The 27622-nt window shown below is 38.1% G+C and overlaps 1 protein-coding gene across 2 annotated transcripts; it reads left to right on the top strand.

The window, feature by feature from the left end:
- Nucleotides 1-8404: 8404 nt before the first annotated feature.
- On the top strand, nt 8405-27556 carry MS3_00005187 (uncharacterized protein). Of its 2 annotated transcripts, XM_051213209.1 has the most exons (14): nt 8405-8780; nt 8813-8913; nt 8947-9038; nt 9074-9302; nt 11371-11477; nt 12546-12659; nt 14668-14925; nt 16749-17059; nt 17754-17851; nt 19225-19346; nt 21065-21488; nt 25382-25644; nt 26496-26591; nt 26819-27556. In XM_051213209.1, the coding sequence occupies exons 1-13, from the start codon at nt 8707-8709 to the stop codon at nt 26550-26552; spliced, it is 2250 nt and encodes a 749-aa protein (XP_051069166.1). In that variant the 5' UTR covers nt 8405-8706; the 3' UTR covers nt 26553-26591; nt 26819-27556. The 2 variants fall into 2 exon arrangements, with proteins under 2 accessions (XP_051069166.1, XP_051069167.1); XM_051213210.1 differs by lacking the exon at nt 26819-27556 and having other exon boundaries at nt 8679-8913; nt 26496-26797.
- The last annotated feature ends 66 nt before the right edge of the window (nt 27557-27622 follow it).

The following is a 27622-nucleotide window of genomic DNA, read 5'->3' on the forward strand; positions in this document are numbered from 1 at the left end:
CCCGAATCTATCCTTTTCTGTCCAGCTTGAGTCCATTGGATTTCACTGATTCTGAGCACCACTGAGTGGTATCTCCTCATTTCCGCGGCTATTTGATTGGTCCTTCTGTTCTCCCATATTGTTCCATGAACCACTAAATATTGTTGCTTTGATTGTTAGGAGGGGCATCGGTCTCGTGACTTCCAAAGAATCTCGGTTCTCACTATGGAGCATTATAATTCTTCTAAATGAAAGTCCTCTAACTTCGAAGACAGCATTCGAGATTTTTAAACTTTTTTACTGGTTGGCATCTTTTAACAAAGTCTATTCTACGGGATGGTGTTGCTGATTTCATGCTTAACCCTCCTCCTTCTTCCAGTCTTGAGACCATTAGTGACCTTAAAAGGTTCATAGACGGTGTCAATTGGTGATATTAATGTTATTTTCTTGTATTGACTATCAAATTTCCCACGCGTTTCGGTGTTTCTGTCGAAGAATGACGGTTTCCAACCTGTGGGTTTCATTTAGTCCAAACGGTTTTATGTGAGAATACATGGTGTTCTTATATGTGTATCGGTTGTTTGTTCTACTTACAAGTCTGGTGGTTACAAATGTCGTTATACTTTTGAAATTGTAAACATCATTCAAATAGTTCAAATAGTTCAAATGGTTGTGGACGGAATAGAAGAAACTTTCGCTTAACAGGCTTCCGTGTCTAGTAGCAAGGGAATACCAAAACCTAGGTATGTTAACAATAAAAGAGGAAAAGAAATTAGTAAATCATATTGTAATACTATCCTTAGTCCTTAAGAATAGATCAAGTTGCCTCTTAAAGGACTCCTGGGAAGTCGCTTGGACTAGCTCGGCCGGCAGCGAATTCCAGCATTTGACAACTCTTAAGGAGTAGAAGTTGTGTCTACAGTCCGTTCTGCTATGTTGTGTCTCCAGTTTTTTGGTGTTACCCCTTAGGTTAGTGTTGGAACTAAGCTTAAGTAGGTGTTTGAGAGGATGTCCAGAAGTGTTAAGGATACTATAAGCCATCGAAAGGTCACCTCTAAGACGTCTATACCATAATGGGTAAAAGTTAAGTGAATGGATGCGCTCTTCGTAAGGTTTAAATTTGAGTCCCCGAACTGATTTAATGGCTCGCCGTTGGATACACTCCAGGGTGTCCTTATCCTTTTGGAGTGAGGGGGGAAATACTATGTTTCCGTACTCTAAATGGGGACGGATAAAACTATTGAAGATTATATGGAAAGTTCTTCCGTCAAACTGGCCAAAAATGCGCTTCAATGTTACCGGTGCAAGGTTTGCTAGGAAGGCATTTTTGTCACAGTTAGCGTAAGGCTTTAAGTCGTAGGGCACCAAGACTCCTAAATCTTTTTCGACTTGGGATACTACTAGAGAGAAGGTACCTAAGTTACAACTGTAGTCTGCGACATGTCGCAGATGGATTGCTTTACATTTTGAAGTGTTAAAGGTAAGTCCGTTATCGCCTGCCCAACTTTGAAGTCGAGTCAGATCCTCCTGAAGTGCCTGTAAATCGTCTTGGTTGCGTATCTCTCTCCAAAGTTTCACACCGTCGGCAAAAAGTAATAAGTCTGACGTTACCTGTTGAGGAAGATCATTTGTGTAGATCAAGAAGAGAAGAGGTCCTAGCACTGGGGCCCTGAGGGAACCCACTAGGACATTCCATAGCCCGAGATAAAGTGAAATTAACCCTGACTTTAAAATGTCGATTTTTCAGGTATGAAGTGAGCCGATCGATTAGAGGTGGTCTGATACCCAATCGTTTGAGCTTATTGATAAGACATGTATGGTTAACCTTATCAAAAGCATATGAGAAATCGTTTGAATTCCGCCCAACAGTGCTTTTTGCGGCTTAGCAGGCTAAGGGTACGGTTCTTGATTATTGTAGGTGGCTTGCAGCTTTTGGGAACCGTTTGAGAATCTGAATGGTTTGTAGCACGTAAGAGCGTGTGCAGTAAGAAGTCCCAATGACCGTCCACATCGAGTTGGGGGTGAACATCCCAAACCACCTGTTGTAGATAGCCGTGTAGAGCTGGCACATTTAACCGTTTAAAATTCCAACGCAAGTTATTAGTGGGGTATCTTAGCTTAGTTTTGCTGATAAAACTGAAGGCTATGACGGCATGATCGCTTTTCCCCAGGGGATCCAGGATTGTGAGGTTGTCAACTAGAAATTCTTCGTTTGTGAACACACAGTCTAAGAGCTATGATATCTGACTGTTTCTCCAACGAGTTGCCGACTTCACGATTTCGTATCATCTCAGATCCTCAATGAGGTTGAAGAACCGAGCTTCAGTTCAGTTTTCACCTCCAATATACGTATGTTCCGCGAAATTCACTCTAGGGAGATTGAAGTCCCCTGGAATCAGGATATGAGTGAATCCGAGACGCGTAGGGCAGGATAATCCTTCCAGCATATGACTGTCATACTCGATGTCAGCAGTGTGCTTCCTATATATGACTCCGACTAGACACCTCGAAGTAGTAGACAATCTTACAGAGCACCATATAGACTCCTCAAGATTGTTAAACTCGAGGTTATGAACTTGGTGCACCTCCAAGCAAGAACGTATGTAAACAGCTACTCCACCCCCAATTCCTGATTTTCTGTCATTGCGGAACAAAGTCATCCCAGGCAATGCTAACTCTTGGTCCGAGAACTGAGGAGATATCCAGGTTTCAAATATTCCTATCAGATAGGCCTTATTAGCGTTGCTAAGTTCACGTAATTCATCCAATTTGTTTGGTAGACTCGCGGCGTTCATATATAAGCAGTTTATGCTGTCAATTTGGAACGCGTGAGCTTCGTCCTGTTTTTCTGTATGAGCCTTACGTGAATGAACAGGTAGCCCACCTATATGAGGTTTGCCGAGGTGGTAGGCCCTGTCCTTTACACGTTTTTTTATCGTCTAGACAGTCCACACGTGGAATGGTCAGCTCCAACTTGTCTTTGTGTCTGGTCCTAGCTTCGTATGGCCTATCCGGATGCATGTGGATCCCAGGTGGCAATCGACGTCTGTTGGCACGAAATGCTTCCAGAGTTGCAGCCGCCATGTGGGAAGATGGGTAGGTTATCTTCATTAGACGGGGTCTAGAATCACCATCCTTCTTGGCTAGTCTCGTCACATGCTGAGTCAGTATGTTTTTTAGCCTCAAGGACTGTTTGATGAATTTCCATTCCCTGATGTCAGTCTTTGATTTAGTAGGGTCCGTATTTTTCGGTATATCTTGCACGATTATATTCCTCCCGCGGAAAAACTGATAGCGAGCTTCTTTGGGGATGTTCCGGATGAGATTGCGCTCAGAATACGGTATGTCAGGCAGTATTCTTACATTCCTATCTGATTTCAGTAAATGACTCGCTAGTAAGACATCCTCTACGTCGGTATCATTCTTAAGTGTTACACAAACTAGCCTCGGGTGATTTTTATGCTTAGATTCCTTTCCTCGAGTGAGCCGTGTGACTGTCAAAGGCTCTATTCTTGGAGTTCCAAGTTTCTTGTTCAATTCTCCCTAGAGCGTCCTATCATTTTTGTCCTGCAAACTGAGAGAAAGGTCAGGGTTGTCTTTGAAGTTCATGACTATGAGAGAGTCATCACGAACCGTTATTGTCATCCCAGGTTTTCCGGTGCGTTCAGGTTTAGCACCTTGTTTTTTGGGGGTCGAAGCATGTTTATGGATCTTTGGCTCCTTGATGACCGGACGGACAATCTTGGGGGTAGACCAGATCAACAGTTGACTTCCGTTCAACAGCTGGGATGTTCAACTCAGACTGTGACGCCTGGTTCTTTTTAGCTCTTTTGACATGGGTCCAATCACCTACAGAGTTTTTGGGAACCGCTGTCGCGTTCAAGGACCTTGAGCTGTGAGACCCGAGTTTGCTGAGGGAGTCGAGTACCGTCGTCGTAATCATGGTGCTAAGTTTCAGCGTGTCATCATTAATGCTGTTGCATGCTCCGTCGTTGGTAGACCCGTCGACATCCCTGTTCTCGTTTTCAATGGGCTTCCTTGTTTGTCTACCCATTTTTTGACCGTCTTTTCCCAAGTTTGCCGACAAGTTGCTCTGCAGACCAGTCAGTAGGACAATGATATTACTCAGCAAGACTGCAGCATCCGTGCTGCACGTAACACATCCCCACTTATGATCCGACTTGCTGAGTCTGTTGTAAGCAGTTGCTGTGAGATCTGTGCACGCTTCGTGGAACCAACCTTTGCAGTTGTCGCACTACATGCCAAATGTAACAGCAAAACGGCATCCAGGTCGTTTCCATGAATGTTTCATCACTGCATTGACGTAAACTGTGTTGTGGGTGCTAGCAAAAGCCTAGGACCGTAAAAAATACACTAAAAAACACACTGAAGACGGACAAAATGGATAAAACGGCTGAGATAAACTGAACTAGTCCTTACATGAAAAACTGGAAAAAAACCGAATAGTAAGTTGAGGCAAAACCACAGTTAACTATTAAATTGGGTGAAACTAAAAAAAACCAGTAATCTACCGGACGTTTAGCTCAGGAAAGATTCTTTTGGTCAGAAATGGTACTTTTGTTGCGTAAGAACACAGCAAAAGTTTGATAAATGCAAACCACGTTAGGACTAAACTTCCCCTTCGAAAAGCGAGGTACCGTGGTTCATTGACCACTAATCATAGTTCTTTTAACACTGATGCTTTATTTGCGGACACTGACTGGTCTGGTCGAATTTCTTCTGTACCCATCTCTGAATGAGAAGTTGATGGATCTTTCATCATTCAGATTTTTGAAATCCCAGAAATAAATGTATCAACCAAATTGCTATAAATCAGAAATCCCAAAGTGTATGTAAAGAAAATGGAAACTGAGTAACACATAACACATGTGATCAGCCATTATTAACAATCGGATAGTGACGTTTCAATAGCTTATGATTCAAGAGGAAGCTGACAGTTAGAGCTATACAAAATGCCTCATACTTAATGATAATTAAATGTTGTCTTTGATATTGACCATTATATCCATTTGTAATCCTTTTTGTTCATCTTTAATATTTTCGTCGAGGATGAAGTAGAGACCATATTGATACGGCACAATGAGTAGAACTCAGTCTCTAACTTGATTTTATAAGTCACACAATTTTGATGGTCCGTGTTATTGTGAAGATGTTTTTATAATTCTTCTAAATATCTTTTGTTTTTCTTGAGACATATAGCTTCTTTGACAGTAAATTGGCCATATCTCAACTACTTGTCAAAATCTCACATAGTGTTCAGATTTAAGTGCCGATTGATCTTCTAATGCCATAATAAATGTGAAATAAAAAATGTATGCCAAATCATTAGAGTGTACAATCGAGTTTCTCCTTATAAGCTGATCCGAGAGTTTTAACAAGAAACAGTTACGAGAGGAACCTGAAGATTGATGAGTTTCATTGAAGCCATGGACTTATTAGAGTTGATCGCTCCCGAAACCCTCATAGAGTTAGATGGCCGTTTCCTTCTCACTAATAGCTAGATTAGAATGAAGACTCAAGAAAGACCTAGGCACTAGGTTCCAAACCTTTCATGATCTACTCAGTGGAGAGCAACTAGAAAGGGATCAAAGAGGCGATCACTTTAACATGTTATGAGGTTCTGGGACACACGAAGCACCACCGAAAGAAATGGACCACTGTTGGCACAATGGATAATTATCAAGAAAGGAGGAACAAGAAGTCAGCAATCAATACCAGACGAACAAGAGCAAAGAAAGCTAAGGCACAAAGTGAATACACAGAAATAAACAAGCAGATGAAGTGGAGCATCAGAACCGACAAACTTAAATATGCGGAGGATTTAGCAATGACGGCGGAAAAGGTTGCAAGAGAAGGAAACATGCGACAATGGTGTGATAAAACAAGGAAGCTCGCTGGAAATTATCGTAAACCAGAACTGCCAGTGAAAAGCAAGGAAAGGAAAGTAATCATCAACACTGGAGAACAGCGAAACAGAGGGGAAGAACACATCAAAGAACTCTTGAATTTACCAGCCTCACTGAACCCACTCAACATCGAAGCAGCACCCACGGACCTCTCAATCAATGTTGGCCCACCAACAGTTGAAGAAATCAGCATGGCCATCAGACAAATCAAGAGTGGCAAAGCAGCAGAACCAGACAACATTCCAGCAAAGGCACTAAAAGCAGACGTAGCGGCAACTGCAAGGATACTCCACATTCTCTTCAATAAGATTTGGGATGAGGAACAAGTACCAAAAGACTGGAAAGAAGGACTTCTGATCAAAATACCGAAGAAAGGCGATCTCAGAAAGTGTGATAACTACAGGGGTATCACTCTTCTCTCGATACCAGGAAAAGTCTTCAACAAGATATTGTTAAACAGGATGAATGGCTGCGTAGACGCCCAACTTCGTTACCAACAGGCAGGATTCCGTAAGGATAGATCGTGTACAGATCAAATCGCAACTCTACGGATCATTGTGGAACAATCAATTGAATGGAATTCATCACTCTACATCAACCTCATTGACTACGAAAAGTCATTTGATAGCGTGGACAGAACAACACTATGGAAGCTTCTTCGACACTACGGCGTGCCTCAGAAGATAGTCAATATCATACAGAATTCATATGATGGATTACACTGCAAAATCGTGCATGAAGGGCAGTTGACAAAGTCGTTCGAAATAAAGACCGGTGTTAGGCAAGGTTGCTTACTCTCACCTTTTCTCTTTCTCCTGATGATCGACTGGATCATGAAGACATCAACATCCAAAGGGAAGCACGGGATACAATGGACATCTGAGATGCAGTTAGACTATCTAGACTCCGCAGATGCTCTGGCCCTGCGATTCCAAAAGCAACAACAAATGCAGGAGAAGACGAACAGTGTGGCAGCAGCCTCAGCAGCAGTAGGTCTCAATATACACAAAGAGTAAAGCAAGATTCTCCGATACAACACAGCATGCACCTATTCAATCACAATTGACGGAGAAGATTTGAAGATGTATAAACCTTTACATATTTGGGCAGCATCATTGATGAACAGGGTGGATCTGATGCAGATGTGAAGGCGCGGATCGGCAAAGCAAGAGCAGCATATTTACAACTGAGGAACATCTGGAACGCAAAGCAACTGTCAACCAACACCAAGGTCAGAATTTTCAATGCAAATGTCAAGACAGTTCTACTGTATGGGGCAGAAACCTGGAGAACTATGAAAGCCATCATCCACAAGATACAGGTGTTTATTACCAGTTGTCTATGCAAAATACTTCGGATCCGTTGGCCGGACACTATTAGCAACAATCTACTGTGGGAGAGAACAAACCGGATCCCAGTGGAGGAAGAAATCAGGAAGAAGCGCTGGAAGTGGATAGGACACACATTGAGGAAAGCATCCAACTGCGTCACAAGACAAGCCCTCACATGGAATCCTCAAGGCCAAAGGAAATGAGGAAGACCGAAGAACATATTACGCCGGGAAATGGAGACAGATATGAGGAGAACGAACAAAAATCGGATAGAAGTGGAAAGAAAGGGCCAGGACAGAATGGGTTGGAGAATGCTGGTCGGTGGCCTATGCTCCATTGGGAGTAACAGGCGTAAGTAAAGTAAGTAATAACAACATCTGAGGTCCGTGGTGAGGGTGCCATAGGTTTCCATGGTTATGAGACGCTTTTATCCGTACCAACTTTACAACCGAAAGACACCAACCTAGTTAATACCAGATGTGAGAAACCAAGAAGTTCGAAGATATATTTCAGATTTGCCGACATATTGAGAAGTGTTTGTTCATAGGTATGTATGATAGTTGTTGAGAGGGATGCGTGGAACGACCTATTCAATGGTGATGTGGTGCGGATGCGTGACCAAGTGCCTGTAGCTGGAGTATGTCCGGTCAAGCAAAGAAAGTCAACGTAAATGTCGAAGACATACAGAACTATTTAGTCCCAAGATCCATTTACCGCTACGACCGAAACGTCAGTGGTTGACTCATAACGCATACCATACAGGAAGAACACTCAAAAGCATGCATGACGTATTTAAGAGCGTTACAGACGGCATGGCCCCTAGGAATTTAGGAAGTGCCTGATCGGGCTTAAATGATATCAAATGGGTGGACAGAAATAGACTACCATGGTGTATGGTAAGAGGTGCTATACTTTACGAAAACCCCCTAAGAATAATGGATTTTTACTCACTGTGATATAGAAGGGTGAGAGATTATTTTACATTGATCCAGGAGAATACTAAGTTCCTCATAAATCTACTAGGACACTTACATAAATGTGACAGATACTATAAACTGAACATTCACTGGTTACAAGTCAAACGTAACAGAATAGCAAATAAGCATATATCCTATTCCTTACCAGCAATCAGGACTTAGAATTCCACATTATTTGGGGGTTGTAGTACTTTTCATCAAGCTTTCCGAAAGAAAAGTTGATATTTTCTTAAAAATTCAACATATCTCAGAGTTTTCACAGATTGAAATCATGAGTCAGAGTGACTCACTGATACTTCATCGGTTTGTACTGATTTTATATATCTAGGTTCCTACCTGAGCTATAAGTAATTAATTTTAATTAGAAAAAGAAGTTAGGTAAGCCAATGTCTCTCTTGTTCCTCTCATGACCACTACAACCATTGGGCATTGTAAATCGTTGTTCATAATACTTGGAAATGCGCATCAAAAGGTCGCGCGGGCGTTCCAAAGATGTCTAAAAGCAGTTTAGTTCCTTCTATAAATGATTTCGTAATGATAAAACCTATAAGCAAAGGTGCTTTTGGGTACTGGATTTTTTTCTGTGTAATCTTGAAAGAAAAGTGTTTTTAGGAGCTAAGGCAAACAATTTTGACCTTATATACGCAATAAAAATAATGTCTAAAGAAGAAATGAGGAAAAAAAATCTTGTAGAGAAAGGTAAGTAGATTGTTAATCAATACTACTCCGCAGTTACTTGTGAGCGAAATGCTCTTGCAGTCAGTAAATGTCCATACATCGTCCATTTGTACTACTGTTTGCAAACCACCAGTCACATATATTTGGTAGTAATCATTATTATCGTAGTCTGAAATTGCAGGTTATGGAATACCTCGTCGGTGGTGACCTTAAGTCACTTTTGCTGGTTATGGGCTGTCTTCAAGAATCTCACGCTGCTATCTATACTGTTGAAATTGCAATAGCCTTGGAATATCTTCATACACATGGAATAATTCACCGTGATCTTAAACCGGATAATATACTTATTGACTCCAAAGGACATTTAAAGCTGACGGATTTTGGGTTGTCTACTATAACATGGAAGCGTCGTAAGTTTTCTAAACTTGTCTCATTTGCAAGATTTTCTCAATAACTGCTTTGATCCTTCGAAATTCTTTGTTAGAAGTCACTACTTCTAATAAGTTTATTTTAAAACAGTTTTCATCCTCAAGTTTTGGGTCTGTACTTAATCCTAGTCAAAGTTAAATTTTCTGTAAACATACGAATAAGAATCTAATGTATTAGAGAAATCTTACGTCTAATAATTACTTGAACAGGCTTAGAGTGAAACGGAAACCAACTACTGGATGCATGTCTGATTTTCGTAAATAAACCAACACTGTTTTGAGCGCATTTTCATCATAATTTCACAAAATTTATTCTATGGAGAGGTCCATAACAGTACATTAAATTTGTCAAAAAATGTAGCAGTCGATGAAATATCGGAAAGTTAGGGTCTCAATACAGTCAAGCATTATTCATTGAATGGTAAATATGTCATCATGATAGGAGGCAGCCTTTTTTTTGTTGTTATCTCTCCTAAGGGAATGTCTCTTTCATCGAATTTAGCTCATATAAGTTATCAGTTTTTCCAAATGTTTTATACTTTAAGAAGTATACACCAAAACGTTATGGCAAAGGGAAATCTTTCGTGAACGGACATTCAGTTTCAGTTTGGAAACGACAGAAGGCTTGATGGCCTGTGTTAGTCCTGGCAATGGTGGTCTCTCAGTTGATCCAACTTTCTTTTGAAAGAATCGACGGATGGGGCCTCAACCACGTGCTGAGGTAATGAATTCTACTCGTTGATGATTCGGTGGGAAAGTCGATTGTCAGCTGACAAGTAATTTGTTCTGGGCTTGTGAACTTTTTTGGAGTGTCCTCGTAAATTCTCTGTTTTGGAAGACAAGAAAAATGAGGGCATATCAGGTGCACATTTATCACTAAGCAATTTGAAGACTGTAATCAAGTCACCTCTAGTTCTGCGATATGACAACGGGAAAAGGTTCAACTTGGCCAGTCAAGCTTCATACGGAAGCTTCGCTATTCCGGGAATCAGCTTAATCGCCGTTCTCTGAACCTTTTCTACAAGCTCACTGTCTTTTTCTAAGCAGGGGCTAGCCGCTTATATGCAGTACTCAAGTTTAGGACGTACGAACACTATACAAAGTCAAAAACGTATTGGCGTCGACATGACTAAAAGCCCTACGTATTGACCATAAGGTTCTAAAACCTTTGGCGGCTATTGCACGGCAGTGTGCAGTAGTCTTTAGGTCTTGGCTAACGACAACTCCCAAGTCATTATATGTCTGGACGACAGGTAGCTCAGTGTTATTCATCATGTATGTATCTGTACCTTGATGACCGATATGCATCACAACACACTTGGAAGTATTTATCGGCAACTGCCAGGTTTGAGACCATTCAGATAACTTCTTCAGGTCATTTTGAAGTTCTAAGCTATCACTCTTACATCGTATCGTTCTCCATATCTTGACATCGTTTGCATATAGCAAGACCGATGATGATAGGAGACGAGGAAGGTCACTCACATACAAGAGGAATAGCACTGGCCCCAAAACTGTACCCTGGGGCACTCCACTAAGCACAGTTCCCCAGCTAGATAACTTTGAGTTCACCCTTACTCTTTGTTGACGCCCAACTAAGAAGTCTTTTATCCACATCATGTGGGAATTATTAGTAATACACTTCACATCTGTATTTCTAACATATCTGGGTCATCAGTTATGATTAATTTCTTCGGGAAGTATAAACCGGTGTTACTTCTGCTCAAAAGAATGCCAGTTCTTGTTACTCTTGTTTTGCTTCGTCAAAAGGGATATGTCCACTAAACGTGCTGATATAACTTGGTTGGGTATTTTATGACATTTCAATGTCCCACTGTGTATGTGTGGGGTCCGGTTGTCATCTCTGATCTCTCCGGGTTTATTGTTTCACGGAAATAAATCACTTTCCTGAGACGCTACATAACTTCCATAAAAAAGTCCTCCAATACCCATCTGTGAATACTTGGTAAGCTTTCTCGGTTTTCCTGTGTTATTTGAGTTTTACCTCCCACTTATTTTACCGTCCTTCAATTTGTGTTTACTTTTATAGCCTTGCAGCCAAGTGACGTTTTGAATACACCATCTGTCGTTCCGTTACCTTTTCAATACTACCGAACTCCTGGCCAACTTATCTCGCTGACAACTGAACTGGCTTTCGTAAGTATTCGGGAATTAATTGTGTTTTGTTCACTTAAGAAGCAGTAAAATAATAACATTCAAATAAATCTACCATAAGAACAAATACCATTATCTTCGAATAGACTTGTAATTAGATAACGAACAGTAAAACAACATCTAAATCTGTTATGTCCCGATAAGAATAATGAGTGGTAATTTTTGGGATCCATTTGTGGACCAATACTATACGTATAGTTTACCGTATAATTGTCCGTTAACTAAACTATTATCAATTAAATTTTTAAATATTTCAATGGCAGTCGATTGATTAACTTATCGACTCAATGTTTAAAAACTTCCATGGCAATATCGATTATATACATATAATTGATATATATATATATATATATATATATATATATATATATATATATGTTTTGAATTGTGTTTGTGGGATCGCTCGTTTTTGGTTGTTTGTAGAATATACTTTCCCATTCCAAGCTTGGACTTCTCCCTCTAGTTAGCGGGGCTGGGATGCATCAAATAGCTAGCTTACTGGTCTTTGGTCACTGAGTCTTTGTTCTCGTTCGCAGATTAATTGAACTCGTGATAGCTTCAAACCTATCAAAATCCTGATCTCTTGATAATAGTTTCTTTGAGTTATCTGAGTTATTTCGACAATCTACTCCACAAATCATTAGATTTTATACTCCCTGTTTGAGTCTGTCATCGTACTGTTAGTGTGTTGTACAAGAAGTAAAAATCACATGAGTTACTATTATTTAGTCTCGTAATAGACTGAGCATGGTAAAATGCTTCTCTGAAAGTGTTTACAGTAAGAACGAATAAATATTGTGTTTTTTCTTAGACAGTAAGGGCGCATATAAATAAAGAGTTAAAAAGGCTCATCAAAATAAGAAATAAAACACAAGGATTGTGTCTGAATAAATATAAAAATTGCAGTGTTACGTTATTATGTTTGTGTCTGCCAACAGAATTTAATTTTTCAAGCAGAGTGTATTTGAAAGCACTCGGCTTTGTAGAGTTTCGTAAACTTCGAATTTAACTATTTTCACGTACAACTAATTTATTTATTGTGCTTTTTAGACAGATACACCTATCATACATAAAACTCATGAGGTTCTGGAGGAACGCTTATTGACTTCGCGGGATGACGATGCCAAAACGTGTTTCTCCCCCCAGTGTTTATCTTCAGCAAAAGTAGCGTCATTTGTATATTTTATTTATGTCGTCTAACTTTCGTTGATTAATATTGTGGTTCCGTATGTTGTCAGAGCTATAATTCGTCTCCTTTAATTTGGTCAGATGGTATCTGAATACTGAAATGAATCACATAAATGTGTGATTCATTGTAACACTGGTTCTCAAGCTAGTTATAGGAGTGTTAGTTTTAATGTTCTGTAGTCCTTGAATTTGGTTTTAATCATCTAACAACGTTTGGTTCCAGGCAAAGAAGACCATAATCTCTGTCACATGCTAAGTGTATACACTTAAGTGCACTTAAAGGATGGGAACTCGACCAGTCCACACTCCTTTTTCTTGTAGCATCTATCTGAAGCAGAACAGTCATTCGGAGCTTTTTGATTCCAATTTTTGAGTCACGGACAAATATCTAACTTGCTTCATTTTCGTATCTTCGTCAATGCTCCACCTTGTCTTCGTCACGAACAATTTAAGCTTGTGAAATACCAAGACTTCACTACTAGCAGTCAGTTACAAACAACCTAGGAATAGTATCAGTAGAAGTTATCACACTTCACTGCAGCATAGAAAAAGTAAAGTAACTAGATTGAAGGTCAGGTTGTGAAAATGGTAATACCACTAGTGGTGGTAAACTACACATTGTGAATATGGTTCAAAACGGGAAATGAAATCACGAAATGCACAGTACAAAACAGTATTGCACTGTCAGTTTAGAGGATGTTGAAATCTCAAACATCCAAAACTCCATTTTGAATGGAATACAATCTTCATCAATGTCTCTGAATTTCCGAATCATAATAGTATACTGTTTCTAATATATATATACTTTAGGCGTAAAACTTTTGAAATAGATCCTAGTTGTTGGATGTCTGTTCACGGTTTTGGTGATTGATTTTATAAGAAACTGACATGCTTTCTACGTATCTATGATATTCATTTTCTCATCTTCCGATTACTAGAACTGTGGGATCTGAGTTTTATGGATAGGATTGTATTGGCCAGTAAATTCACTAAACAAGTTCTTAGGCGATTCCATATGCAACTGCATTTTTTGAGTTATTGTTTAAATGTCGTGCTAGTGAAGTGATAATGGTGGTTTTTGCTTGTAATTTATTATAATGACCACCTGTTTCAACTTTATATCTATGGGATCATAATTAATTAGCGTCTGTCATTGCCAGATATTCAAGAGTATCGTAAGTAGTTAGAAGCAGTCTTGGAGTACTTGTTTATGCTCTAAATCAACGATCGATCAGCACTCCTTTATTTTATTTAGGCAGTCGATAGTTCATTCATCCTTCATAACAAACATATTTTTACTAGTATAGGGGTTGTGGAGATTATTAAGTTTCTAACATCAACTGTCACCATTGGATGCCGGCTCAGTGGTCCAGTTGGTTAAGCGTTCGCGCGCGAGACCGGAGGCTCTGGGTTCGGATCCTGCTCGCGGGATCGTGGATGCGCACTGCTGAGGAGTCCCACAATAGGACGAAACGGCCGTTCAGTGCTTCCAGATTTTCAATTGTGGTGGTCTAACATCAATCGGTTCATGATCTCAATCAAAAACATATTTTTATTTATCTGATGTGTGCTGACAGTTTACTGGAAAAGTTTTATTATAGACCCACAGATAGAGCTGATTCTCATTACCACCAACCTCTTATCGATTGGCGCCTGTCTGTGCTAGAAACATGCAAGATCTTATGAACACCTTGTATGAATATTAGCGATTGTTTGACATGGATTTTTAATATGAAATACTTGAAGTGGTGAATCAGGACTGCTTGCTCTCACCGTTTTAGAAATAGAGCGGAAGATATAAATATAAGATATAAATTACTGAATGTACTCCAGGGGATCATCCATCTTGGAAAACTAGTGGTCATTCAAAATAATTTCGTTGTCGAAAACATACTGATCCAATGTGATTTGAAGTTTTGTTTTTAGCTACAAGTACATAAGGATATTCTAATTGATCAATCTACATGATTTTTTTTCTTTTTAGAATTACTTTACTAATTGCGATGTTTCAAATTCATTGCATAAATCCTCTTCAGAACCTTGTTTTGGGTCTGTAGCATTTTTCGATGGACAACATATCTGTGATTTACAACGATTCAGAAGTTTTAGTGATTTTGGTAATAAATCATGGAAATCTCACTTTCGTCAACATTTGGTTCTTTGGTCACCAATGTCCAGAAAATCGCATGCCAGGTGTTCTCAAAATTTTGAAACATCGGAAATCCATTCAGATGAGCTACAGGTGAATTATCGCTGCATTTTGTTTTTCTCAATTTCCTATACTTGCTATCGATCGACGTATTTTCATTCAAATATTGCAAAAAAATATTTATTTTCAACTTCACTCATTCATCTTCAGGGCATAACAAACCCTAGTATGTTCTTGAATAATTAGTTCGAAGGACAGGTATGAAATTATCCACTTGGTGTTTCCCACGTTTTTCATCTGTGGTGCAAGTAAGATGTTCATCTGTTTGCCGAAGTAGAGACCCCGTGTAGGTGATAAGTCTTTGACCATGGGTGTCTTCGAAGCAGTTCTGGGATATTCATTTATTTGTATCAGAGAAAAACAGGGAACACCAAATCACTCAATGAAAATAAGAAAGATCAATATTAAAGGATGCATTTTGTGTGATAAGACAACCAAAATTTATTATATTCAGTCAGAAGGTCCATCTTACCGGGCACAATCATCACGGTCCTAGTCATATCCCTTAATGTTCCAAGTATCTCAAGTTCTTGGTATCTAATACCCTATTCTGGGAATCATGGCGAACGGGTAAGGATGGCAAATCGATTGATGAAGTAGTGAAACTTCATCAGTTGAGATGGCTGGGACACGTGTTACGTATGCCCAACGACCGACTACCTCGACGTGCTATGTTCAGTGGTATAGGAGTAGATTGGAAGAAAGCTAGGGGCGGCCAAACCAAAACATGGCACAAGTCCATGAAGTCACTGACAAGTGGACTGAGTCATGTCGGTAGGTGTAGACTACCTGGTTGGGGACCACGAGATGATGGCAACCGATGGTTAGAGACCTTGAATGACATGGCTCAAAATCGTTTGCAATGGCACAGGTGCATCCACTCTTTGTGTTCTCCCAAATTCTAATCTTCTGAATTCTTCATGTCCCTTTTTTCTCTTTTTAAATTTATTTCACTGGATTATACTCTTTAAATAACATCTCCAAACCCTAATTTTCCTGATTACTGCTTATACTCTTGCTAACTCTACCACTATGGGATTTGAATCGACAACTGTATCTCTGTGCTAATGTGGTGTGGCAACTCGAACTGATGTACGTACGTACGTACGAAGTTCTACGTTGTTACTGACTGACTGACTGATGGCGAATTAATGGGTGATGCTTTAATACAACTATCCTTTTAAGTATATTTGTCTCATAGCCTAGGTTGTCAACTGTTACGTCCTACAATCAACCAATACGCGTAGACGACCTTGAGTAACCAATACGCAACAAGCATTTGGGAGACTGATACTCTATGCCTGATGGTTGGCTCAATACTAATTAGCCCCAAACGTAGAGGGACGCGAAAGCAATGCTCACCAGTCCAGGATCATTATTATATTTCAGACATTCATTTATATACGTACATGACCAGACCATACAGTAGACCAATTGGGTAACAGCATAAACATGAAACAACGACATTAATGATGGGAAAACGGAATGCTAGATAAGTGAGAGATTCTATAGCAACAAATCGCAGTCCAAACAAAAGCCTAGAATTAGGGTAGTGAAAAATAAAACCAAAATATTTAGTAAAAACGCAATCAGTATGTGTAAATAAAACCGTAGCGAAATAGCTTCGAAAGTTTTTACCTTATAGTTAAATCATCCCTTACGACATATGCATAATCTGTCAGATTAAGTCGATGTTCATATGACGTAATTGTAAAACAAGTTTTTTATATATAAATTCTGCTCCACTCCCTTCTCATTAAAATCGATTATATTGTTTAAGTTTTTAGTACAATCTATCATATTTTTAAATATACTCTTAATTGCTTACTGTTTAACATAATATTCAATCATAACAGACGTCTTACTCAAGTCAAGTTAATTCTCTTAGAACTGGCTATAAATTATGTCACCGTCAACGTCATAACTACAATCCACTTCCGAAAAATGGACCAACTTCTGACTTATCTGGTACTCATAGTTTAGCAATTGACAAATCAAAAACATCAGTAACTTTGAAGCCATCATATCACAATCAGGAATGTCAGAATGTGGAAAAAATGCTTAGAAATACAGCTTCGTGTTTGGAAATTTCTTCTTTAAATAGAGATATTCAGGATTTGGTTTTGAACTCCTCTCCATATAATCTGACTGATAGAAATGATTTAAAGTGAGTGCTTGTTTTATTTCTACGTGTTTATTTTAGCTAGTGTTGATTTATATGTGAATAATTTACACATACGGAAGTGTCTTTCGGAGTTTTCAGGTAATAAAGTAGGATTTTGATAAACACGACAGCGTGACGAATAATCGCTACATACGAATGAAGAGATGATCGTGTTCACCGGAACGTAATTAAATCGATGTCTGCTCACCTAAACATTAACAAGTTGCAATCTGCAACTAACGTCTCAGATGAACTTGTACCTTTCAGAAAGAAAGGTGGAACGGCTGTATAAATACATATATATATTACGCTGATGGACTAAAACTGTAGGTTGCAAAGGGTAAAGCGACAAGAATTCGAGGCTAATACTTGCACGGTAATCTTACGAATTGACAATAAGAGGATTTTCGAAAACAAATTAAAGGGCATTCTTGATATGTAACTACCCGCTTGATAAGCTTAGTATAGAAGTGTATATACGGTCGTCTAGTATTATTCACGCGTCTCATGAATGTTTATTTCATGTTATGATTTCCTACTGTATTTGCTAGGCAAAAAATCCTTTGTAGGAGACATTGTCCTGTTTTCCCCAACAAGTTGTGTAATAACCATGTTTGAAATTCGTTTAACAGTACATAACACTTTATTAGGTCACTAACCGATTCCCTGATTTGGTTTCCCCTCATTCATCTTCTAGGCGAAATACTTCGACGGAAAATATGTTGTCTCCAGTTGAAAAAGCCAGATTGAGCCTGTTCCGTCATTCACCATTATCCCACTGTTTAGGTATAAGTGGTACGTTCATCTTTTCGTTTATTTAGTCTATTACATCTTTTTTACTATTAGTTTTCTGTGTGTACAATCACGAAGTTTTTTCGGTTGTAAAGAAATATGAATTATCTTAGTTTGTAAGCATATAGTAGTGAAAATGTGATTATTCTCCATTACCGATAAATTATACTGTTGTATGACATAAAGTAATCATGTGTAAATATTTATTGTTTTGTGTTTAATCACTGTTGAGTTCCGTTTAAAGAAAAAAAAGGAGTTTTGGCTATTCGACGTAATCACTGAATGTCGTAAGTCCTAGGATGACGTTCGTAAACCATGACCAATCCAACATTGTCGGTGTTTGAAGATGGTGATACACCTTAGTATTGCCAACAGTATCGTCACTGAATGTTAGGAATTCTTTGGAGACAATGATGACCAAACATAGAGGCATTGAACATCATCAAATTGACGAGACCAAGTTTTGAAAGCATAGGGGAAAATTACTCACTGATCTGTCATAAACCCGACCATTTACAACCAAACTGACATCATAACGACTCTAAAGATGGCTCGTATTGGCTATCATTGTAGGTAAATTAACTTCATCTGTTATACCACCACCAGCACTCACACAGCTATCTGTATAAACAAACTTTCCGACTGCTTCTAACGGTTCACTACAAATGAGGAAGTGCGGACACAAGTTTCTGTCAGTCTTGGAGAAGTGCTTTACATTTCGAAGGCTTAGAATACGTGCTACGGTTGCGGTTTCTGATTAGGTGCAGTTTAGATTGCTTATATCTCATTTCACAAGAAGACTATGTCATTTGAATACTAAAGATCGAAAGGTTTTTCTACAAGTGATTGATACATACCACTACCACTTCCAGTCTTTGAAACTGTTTCTAGAGTATCAGTAGTCTTCTGTTAGGGGCAAAAGTTCATTATTTGCTAGGAATAAGTTTATAGGCTGATTCTTTGCATTAAAAAGACAAATATGTTTAAATGATTAAAAACCAAAATGATATTATAATTAAGTTATTTGTATTCTTCGCGGTCAGAGTAGTCTGTAATAGAGCTGCTTTTCGTTTTTTTCGTTCATTTCAAGTCAGTCATGCATGATAGTATTGGCAAGTGCGTTTTGTGAGCAAACAAATCGTACGCTATATGTACTTTATATCACAGAAGCACGTAAACTGACAAATGCATGTTAGCTTGTCTTAAACTTATTGATGACTGAATTTCAGACAGGCGAACACAGTTCTCCAAAGTTTATTGTGGATATTCCTTCGTCGTTCGCGCTTTCAGATTTCGACCTACGAGTCTTGACGAGTATTCACTCTTAAAAGTGATATAATTTTTAACATTTCTCACCTTTATTTCATTTTCTTTAGGCGATTATTTATTAAATGATATTGATCTCTCGAATCCATCTATGGATGACTGTATAACTTCTCCAGTGTTACTTAATACACCTTTAAAATTTCCTCATCATTCTCCTGCTTCTATAGTTAAAGTGAGTATCTTTCGTTTACTTAGTTTGGCTCGAATTTCGATAAGAATGTATTGTGGTTCGGTTGAAGTTAGACATTAACACCGTTGGATGCCGGCTCAGAGCCCTAGAGGTTAAGCCCTTGAGCGTGAGAATGAAGGTTTCTCGTTCGAATCCCGTGTGCGGGATCGTGAATGCACAGTGCTGAAGAGTCCTACACTAGGACTAAATGGCCGTCCAGTGATTCCAGGTTCTCATTTGTAGTCTAACATTGATCGGTTCATGATCTCAATTAAAGCTTCACATTGTTTCCTGTTTTACATTTTGAAAATCTAATTTAAGCAAAGGATGAATGACAATGTTTGCAAAATATAATGAGCTGATTGTATTTCCAGCCTTCTCTTCAATGGCATATGTGAACTAATAAATTTAGTTCTTTCAAGATAGTAGCATCAAATTATTAAGGACGGAATTTTCCCCCAAACATCACTAAAATTGCAATGAAAATCTAAGTGATTCTTTATGTAGTCTTTGTGATAGTCCCATAATATTGTTGCGTAATGTATCGAAAGATTTATTTAAACTATGAGGATAGGAAGTGGATTTTAAATTGTTAAGTGGTTGTTTTAACTTTCTGTAAAATAAAAATTGGTTCCTTGTTATCATCTCTTCGTTATCTAGGGAATTGAAAGCTAACCATATACTCTTTTCGAATTATCAGGTTATAGCCTTGTAATTACTATGACCTAAGAAAATTTCACTAAAGCAAAGTTATACTGCCCATTGATTGTTCCTAATGTGCACATTGTATTCATCTTGTGTTCCATGTCCAACTGAAGACTGGTTCGTTAAATTTATGGAGAGGTTGGTTTCCAACTACCTCAGTTCAACTGAAATTGTTTTTTTTCATCACCAGCATTCGAAACTCCCGAAAATTACTTTCTACACGTGATTCATACACTTAATGAATCAAATCATCCCCCAATTCATCACTTTGTAAAAGTTTTTACGTCATCTGTAGGGTCATAGAGTAGGTTGTTTTAAAGTAAAAAAAGGTTGATATTTTTAGAGAATTAAGGCAAATTAGTCATCTTTATAGTTGTGGTTTCCAGTCATTGGGGTAGCATCTATAATCTGTATTTTGAATGATTTATATTTTGTGTACTATTGCAGCAGTAAACGACCATGATGGTTGTCGTTCGGTACATTTTTACTGTTCTAAAATACCATGAAAGTCAAACCATTTCCAAAAGTTCTCCTGCATCTGTTTATAATTTATAAAAATTATCTACATTTATTTTTGTGTCAATCCCGTACATTCCCTCTATAATATATGGGTTATTATCTAAGTTCATAATCTCTAGCGGATAAAGGGTTGGTTAGTTTACGTATTGAAGATGTTGACAATTCATCAACATAAACGACAAACAAACAATGAACACCTTCTTTGAAGACTAAATCGAGATAGATTTTACATAACTCTTAAAGGTAATATAAATGAAGTAATACTAATTTGATAGAACACATATTAAGTTGTTTAATTACTATTTCAGGTTGTTTTAGTCCATCTTTTTTACTGTACTGTGAAGTAGTTTAACGAATTTTTTTGGGATCTTAACTATTATGTATTGATCACTTACCAGGAAGGCATATTCCAATGTTATGTTTTTGATCGGTAATTTTGTTAATTGTTTGAAACCATTTTTGTTATCTGATTTAATAAAATTAAAACTTTGTTTTAGAAAAGTAGCAGACATTTAACTCGGAATTTCCACCCAGTCGAATCAGAAAGTAATCTTCCTGCTCAAACATTGCTTTATTCTAGTCCTTTATGTTCCATGCATATAAATTCAACTTGTAAACGTCAGCGGTTCGACAACAAACTGATCACTTCGTTGAATAGTACACCAGCAATAAGTCCACTTCAAGTTACTACAGAATCACTTGAAAATATATCAAATCTAGAGAGCTTATCTAGTCACTTGTTAGGTACTCCGGAATATTTGGCACCAGAATTATTACTTCATCCTAATTCTAAAAGTGCATGCGATAGTCCAGCTGTCGATTGGTGGGCTTTAGGTGTTATATTATTTGAAATGTTAGTTGGTGTAACTCCATTTGCAGATGAAACTGTAGAAAATGTGTTTCACAATATTCTAAGTTTAGGTATGTTTCAGCAGTGGTTTTTATTTCTTAATTTTATGCAAAAATCCTTAGTATTTTGTTTAATAATAAATAAAGTTGTGAAGTATTTGTTAATTTAGTGGCCTTCGAGTCATATAAGTGATACTATCCGGCTGCCCAAACCAGACTAAGTGGAACAGGGTTGAACCTATAACTGTATTGGTCAAAACCCGATTGCATCGACCAATAGGCCGCCACTGCAGTACTTAGATACAGTTTTGACTGAATTGGTTTGATATGTGCTAAATAGATTTGGATGTTGAACATGTTATATCTACATGAATGTCCTATAAATTTCCATTATTAGCGATAAGGTTCATTCTGATCATTTTCCTGCACCAATTTTTTAATAGCATACGCGATGGTCAAATAATTTTTGATATTTAGCTCTTTGAATTGATTACTCGAGTCTCTGTAGTTTTCAGTCAGTCAGTCAGCTACAACGTAGGATCAGGCACATATGTGCATCGGTCCAGGTTGCCATACCTCATTAGCACAGCAAGATGAACACCGGACTCATAGGAGTGGTTAGGTAAAAGGTGGTAATATATGGGAGAAAGATTGCATATAAGAATATAGTATAGGAAGAAAGAACTAGTTAGTAGAAAGAAAGATATGAAGTGATTTTAATCTCTTAGTTTAAGGGAAGACAGGGAGTGTATACACCTACGCCATTGTGATCGATTCTGAGCCATGTCGCCAAGAGTCCCCAACCATTGGTTACGATAGTCACGCGGACCCCAACCAAGTAGTCTGCATCTACCAACATGACTCAGACTAGAGGTTAGTGACTTCAAGCACTGATGCCACGTTTTGGTTTGGCCACCCCTTACTTTCTTCCAACCATCTCCAATACCGGTTAGCATTGCACGACGTGGTAATCGGTGTTCAGGCATACGTAACACGTGGCCCAACCATCTCAGTCGATGAAGATTAACAACCTCATCAAGTGATTTACCATCATTCCCTAATACCCTGCGTCTAACCTCACTATTACTTACCCGGTGATCCCAGCAGACACCAGCAACATTACTAAGGCATTTATGGTCTCTATAGTTGACCAGATAGTTACTGTACAATACGCATTACATTTAATCATATGATATAAGTGATTAATGTCAGATTCTACTACTATCAAAACTGAAGAATTAGAGGAACCAACACTCAAAGAACAAAGATTTAGAATTTAATTACATACAGTAAACGATACTTCGTTATTGTTCCTCATCAGAATAAATATACTTCCATGAAATCAGTCGGTCAGCAGCAACGTAGATCTTCGTACGTACGTACGTACATACATCAGTCCGAGTTGCCACACCACATCAGCACAGAGATGCAGCTGTCCATTCAAATCCCGTAGTGGTAGGGGTGGTAACAGTATAAGCAGTAATCGGAAAGATTAGGGTTTAAAGATGTTATTCAAGGAATATAATCCAGTGAAATAAATTTGGAAAGATAAAAAAAGGAACATGAAGAATTCAGAAGATTAGAATTTGGGAGAACACAAAGAGTAGATGCACCTGTGCCATCGTAAACCATTTTGAGCCATGTCATTCAAGGTCTCTAACCACCATCGGTTGCTATCATCTCGCGGTCCCCAACCAGGTAGTCTACACCTACCGACATGACTCAGTCCACTTGTCAGTGACTTCATGGACCTATGTCATGTTTTGGTCTTGCCGCTCCTAGCTTTCTTTCAACCTACTCTTATACCATTGAACATCGCACGTCGAGGCAGTCGGTGGTCGGACATACGTAACACGTGTCCCAGCCATCTCAACTGATAAAGTTTCATTACTTCATCAATTGATTTGCCATCCTTACATAGTACCCGTTTCCTAACAACTGTGTTACTTACTCGATGGCCCCAGGATATACGAGCAATGTTTCGATGACACCTATGATCGAACACTAGTAACCTATGAATATCCTCTGTCTTACTGGCCATGTTTCACTGTCATAAAGTAGGACGGAGCGAACTGCTGCACAGTAAACACGTCCTTTGGTTGATAGACGGATATCCCGCCTACGCCACAAATGACGCAAGTTGGCAAAAGCTAGTCGAGTCTTCTGTATCCGTGCTGAGATTTCGTCACACACCAGACCACAAGGGCTGATGAGACTTCCAAGATAAGTGAAGCGGTCGACACGCTCAACTACTTCACTCCCTATCATTAGTTCAAGTGTCGATGCAACCCAATCCTGAAGTAACATTTTGCATGTCGAGGGAGAGAATCGCATGCCGAACATGCTTGCATTGTTGCTTATAGTGGTTAGAAGACTGTGTATTTCGTCAGCGTCTTCACCAAATAGAACTATGTCATTGGTATATTGTAGGTCAAAAGTGAATCTCCCGGTAGAAGTTCAACCCCTGGAAATTTAGATGAGTAGAGTGTTATCTGTAAAAGCACGTCAACGACAAAGTTAAACAAGAATGGATAGAGTGGACAGCCCTGACGAACACCACTTGAGGTAATCAATTCTGATGACAGTTCGCCATAAGCTCTCACTCGACCAGTTGTGTTCGAGTAGAGAGCCTTTACAAGGTTAATGTACTTCCTTAGTACTCCTTTCAGTGACAAACACTGCCATAGAACCTCACGATCAACAGAGTGAAATGCCTCCTTAAGGTCGAGAAATACTACGATTGTGGGGCGTCCGAATGTGTGTCTGTGTTCTAGAACCTGACGTAGTGTGAATATCTGGTCTATACAATCACGTCCAGGTCGAAAACCAGTCTGATTTCCTCTAGTCTGCTCTTCATGAGCTTTAGTTAGGCGTCGAAGTATTATTGAAGCTAATATTTTAGACACTATATTAGTCAAACTGATTTATCTGTGATTGTCACAAGAGGACTTTTGTCCTTTCTTATAGACTGGCACAATCAGTGATTGAGACCAGTCAGATGGGATTACGTCCAGTTCCCAAATTCTACCTAAGACCTCAGTTAATCTTACTGCTAATACTGGACCGCTAACCTTAAAAATTTCAGGAGATAAACTTCCAGGGCCTGCTGCTCTCCCTCGCTTCAGATTTCCTATGGCTTTTTCAACTTCGTAAAGAGTCGGAGGACCTACACTAACTTGCCATTCAGGTTGACTGGAGATCGTGGGAAACCGAAGTGTGACTGAAGGCCAGTTGAACTGATCCCTAAAGTGTTCTGCCCGTCGATCCAATCTCCTGGATTGAGAATGCTATACCTAACAGCTACGGTCGGGACTTCCATGAAATAAATATGACTAATATCATTTATTACTGGACTGTATTTAATAATCTTACTAAAATTGATCAATAATTCTATTATATTGTGTATGAGATTGTCAGATGAGGTGAATGATGAAATTAGTAGAAGAAACTATCAGTCACTACAATATCGAAATAAGAAGTGAGTAGAATTTCACCATTACAAATAATCATAAATCTATTGTCGGTTATCTACAATTAGCATCTTTCACAAGTTTACTGTCCGTATTATGGTGTTGTTTTATCCTTTTCCAAGTTATCGCGTCTAACTATTATTGAGGATTAAAGTGGTTTCTTTCTACATTCAGTAGGACTATCGATCAGTAGATCGTGTAAAGGCGTAATTTAATAACCTAGGCACTTAACTTTCAGTTGTTAAGCTGTATGCTCGGACTCTACCCTACTTATCTTTGTTTTGATAGCTACAAGTGTCAATAGTCCCCATAGAAAACGTGTAACCGAAAGCTAAATATATCAATCCAATTACTGAGTTGTTTTTGAAACATTAAGTGTTTTGGTCTATTTACGGAAGTAGTAATATCCTGCATGTTGCTTGCGTCCGTGTGCCAATATTTCTAGTCTTTTTAATATTGTTTTTCACTGTTGTCAATTTTATGGTTTGTTCACAGATATACACTGGCCTGTTGCTACTACATGTGGATCATCTTTTAACATAAATGAATCACCACAAAAAAACTGTGAACTTTCACAAGCAGCTGTAAACTTAATTAGTGGCCTCTTATCCTATAATCAAACAGACAGACTTCAAGTTGCAAATCAAATAAAGTCAAGTGATTTGTTAATACCTGTTGGTGATTGGAATAATTTACATGATTTAGAAATGCCTTTCATTCCTGATCCTGATAATTCAACAGATACATTTTATTTTGATGTAAGTAAACTAACTATTTGTAATGTTTTATTGTAAGCTATACATTTACGTAAAATGTCTTTGTGACTGCGTAATTTAGCTGAATGTGCGTTATTGTATTATCTGAACATGAGCTTAAGCCTGATAACAGACATCTTAGTCAAATGCCTAATAGTTTTCTTAAATCATTCGTTAAAATACACCAACTCACTCAGGAATATTAAGATTTACCGGATAAGCGAAGCGATAAGTACATCCAACCACTTTACTTCTTGTCATTAGTTTAAGCATCGACGCCAACCAGTCGTGGAGCAGAATTCATTTAGAAGGCAAAACACATGTCTCAAACATACTAGCCTTGTTGCTTAAAACGTTTTAGAAGACTTTGCCATACATTTAGTTTACTATTTGGTTATTCTAAACCAACAAGTGAAACACGTAAGTATACAGAAAAACTCGGTTGAAATTTTCGTCAGATTCTGTGCTTTCTCCTAAGATTTTAGTACAATAATGATTTGATGTATGGGACATCATTTCTAGTCTAGTGTTCAGCTACTTATTCGCTGGCTCATCAATGTTGAAGTTTGTATAATATTACTGGTTATTTTTGTACTACATAACTGTTACTTATATGAAACTTTATGAAATCTATTATGCATTATAGTTCATTACTTTGCGTCGCCTTTATTGAAGACAGAACTAAATTAACATACTTTCATCCCTACAGATGTAGTGCATAACCTAAAGTATTTAATGCATGTATTTGATTACTTAAGTTTATTGTACCCATAACAAAATCCCCTATTGTAATAATGTAACAGTCGTTTTCGTGAGTGAATTATTAAAATGTTTATTCATTCACCCTCATTTAGATTCGTAATCGGTACAATCAATATAGCGAAGAGGATCTATGTGCAAATGTGAAATGACGAAGTCTATGACTTAATTAATTAATTTTCGCTGTACAGGTAATATTATTGATACACGTATTTGTACTTGTGAATAAATGTTTATTTATCAACTTCTTTAACATGCATAATTTTTCCGTCTCCATATCCTAAAAAATCGTTTTTAATTATCGTCATATGTATAACAGTAAGTTAGCGTAGCTCATGTAATGCTTTAATTTATAATTGTATTACAAATTGAGTGTCTATTAAAAATAAATTATTTCTTTCGCTTTTATTTTTTGTAGATGAGTAGGTGTAACAGATAGTGTCATTTAAAACTGCTTTTTAAGTATGAAGCACGTATTTTAGAGTAGGTTTCATAAGCTTAAAATAACTACACTTGCATTCGCATTGCCTTATTTTCTGTTTCTGTAAACATTTGAATCTAACCCTTGATGAATATACACCTTCATTAAGTTTATTTGTCCATTGAATATTGACTTAGTTCCTGCCTGTTTTAAGTGGTTCGTTATTGTGTTCCTCTTTACTTCCATTAGTTGTTTGGAATACGCTGTTCTACTTACATTTGTAATCGGCTCTTAATTTTACTCTACCTGACACAAAATAAATCAATTGAATTTAATTCTCTTGGAATTGCGGGATAACATAGAACGACGGTATCTGGATTCAGGTCGAAATTAGGACTTACCTCAACAGTGTTCAACCTCTTACGACTACGCTTATGTTTATATTGGCGGGATCAACTAATCTCATGTTTACAGTGAGATTAATCTCATCCATCTCTTGAAATTCTAATCTTTACGCTTGCTTACGAGAGCTTTTATGATTATATCTCTACGTTTAGTAAGGGACAGGAAGACGCGATGGGACGTGTTTGGTATCTAACGATGATTGTTAACGGTGTATTCTTACGTTAACATGCATAATTGAAGAATAAATAACTGCGTCTGAGCACCCAATTGTTGGAGGTTATAATGCTTTCAATAGACTATCTTCCGCTTCACTTGGTGTGTTGCCTTCCCAATAGTTGCTATGACATAAGTTCCTATATTGTCACTTAGAGTTAGTAAGTTTTTACATACTCAATG

Source organism: Schistosoma haematobium, chromosome 3 (assembly GCF_000699445.3).
Source record: "Schistosoma haematobium chromosome 3, whole genome shotgun sequence".
Classification (NCBI taxonomy): domain Eukaryota; kingdom Metazoa; phylum Platyhelminthes; class Trematoda; order Strigeidida; family Schistosomatidae; genus Schistosoma; species Schistosoma haematobium.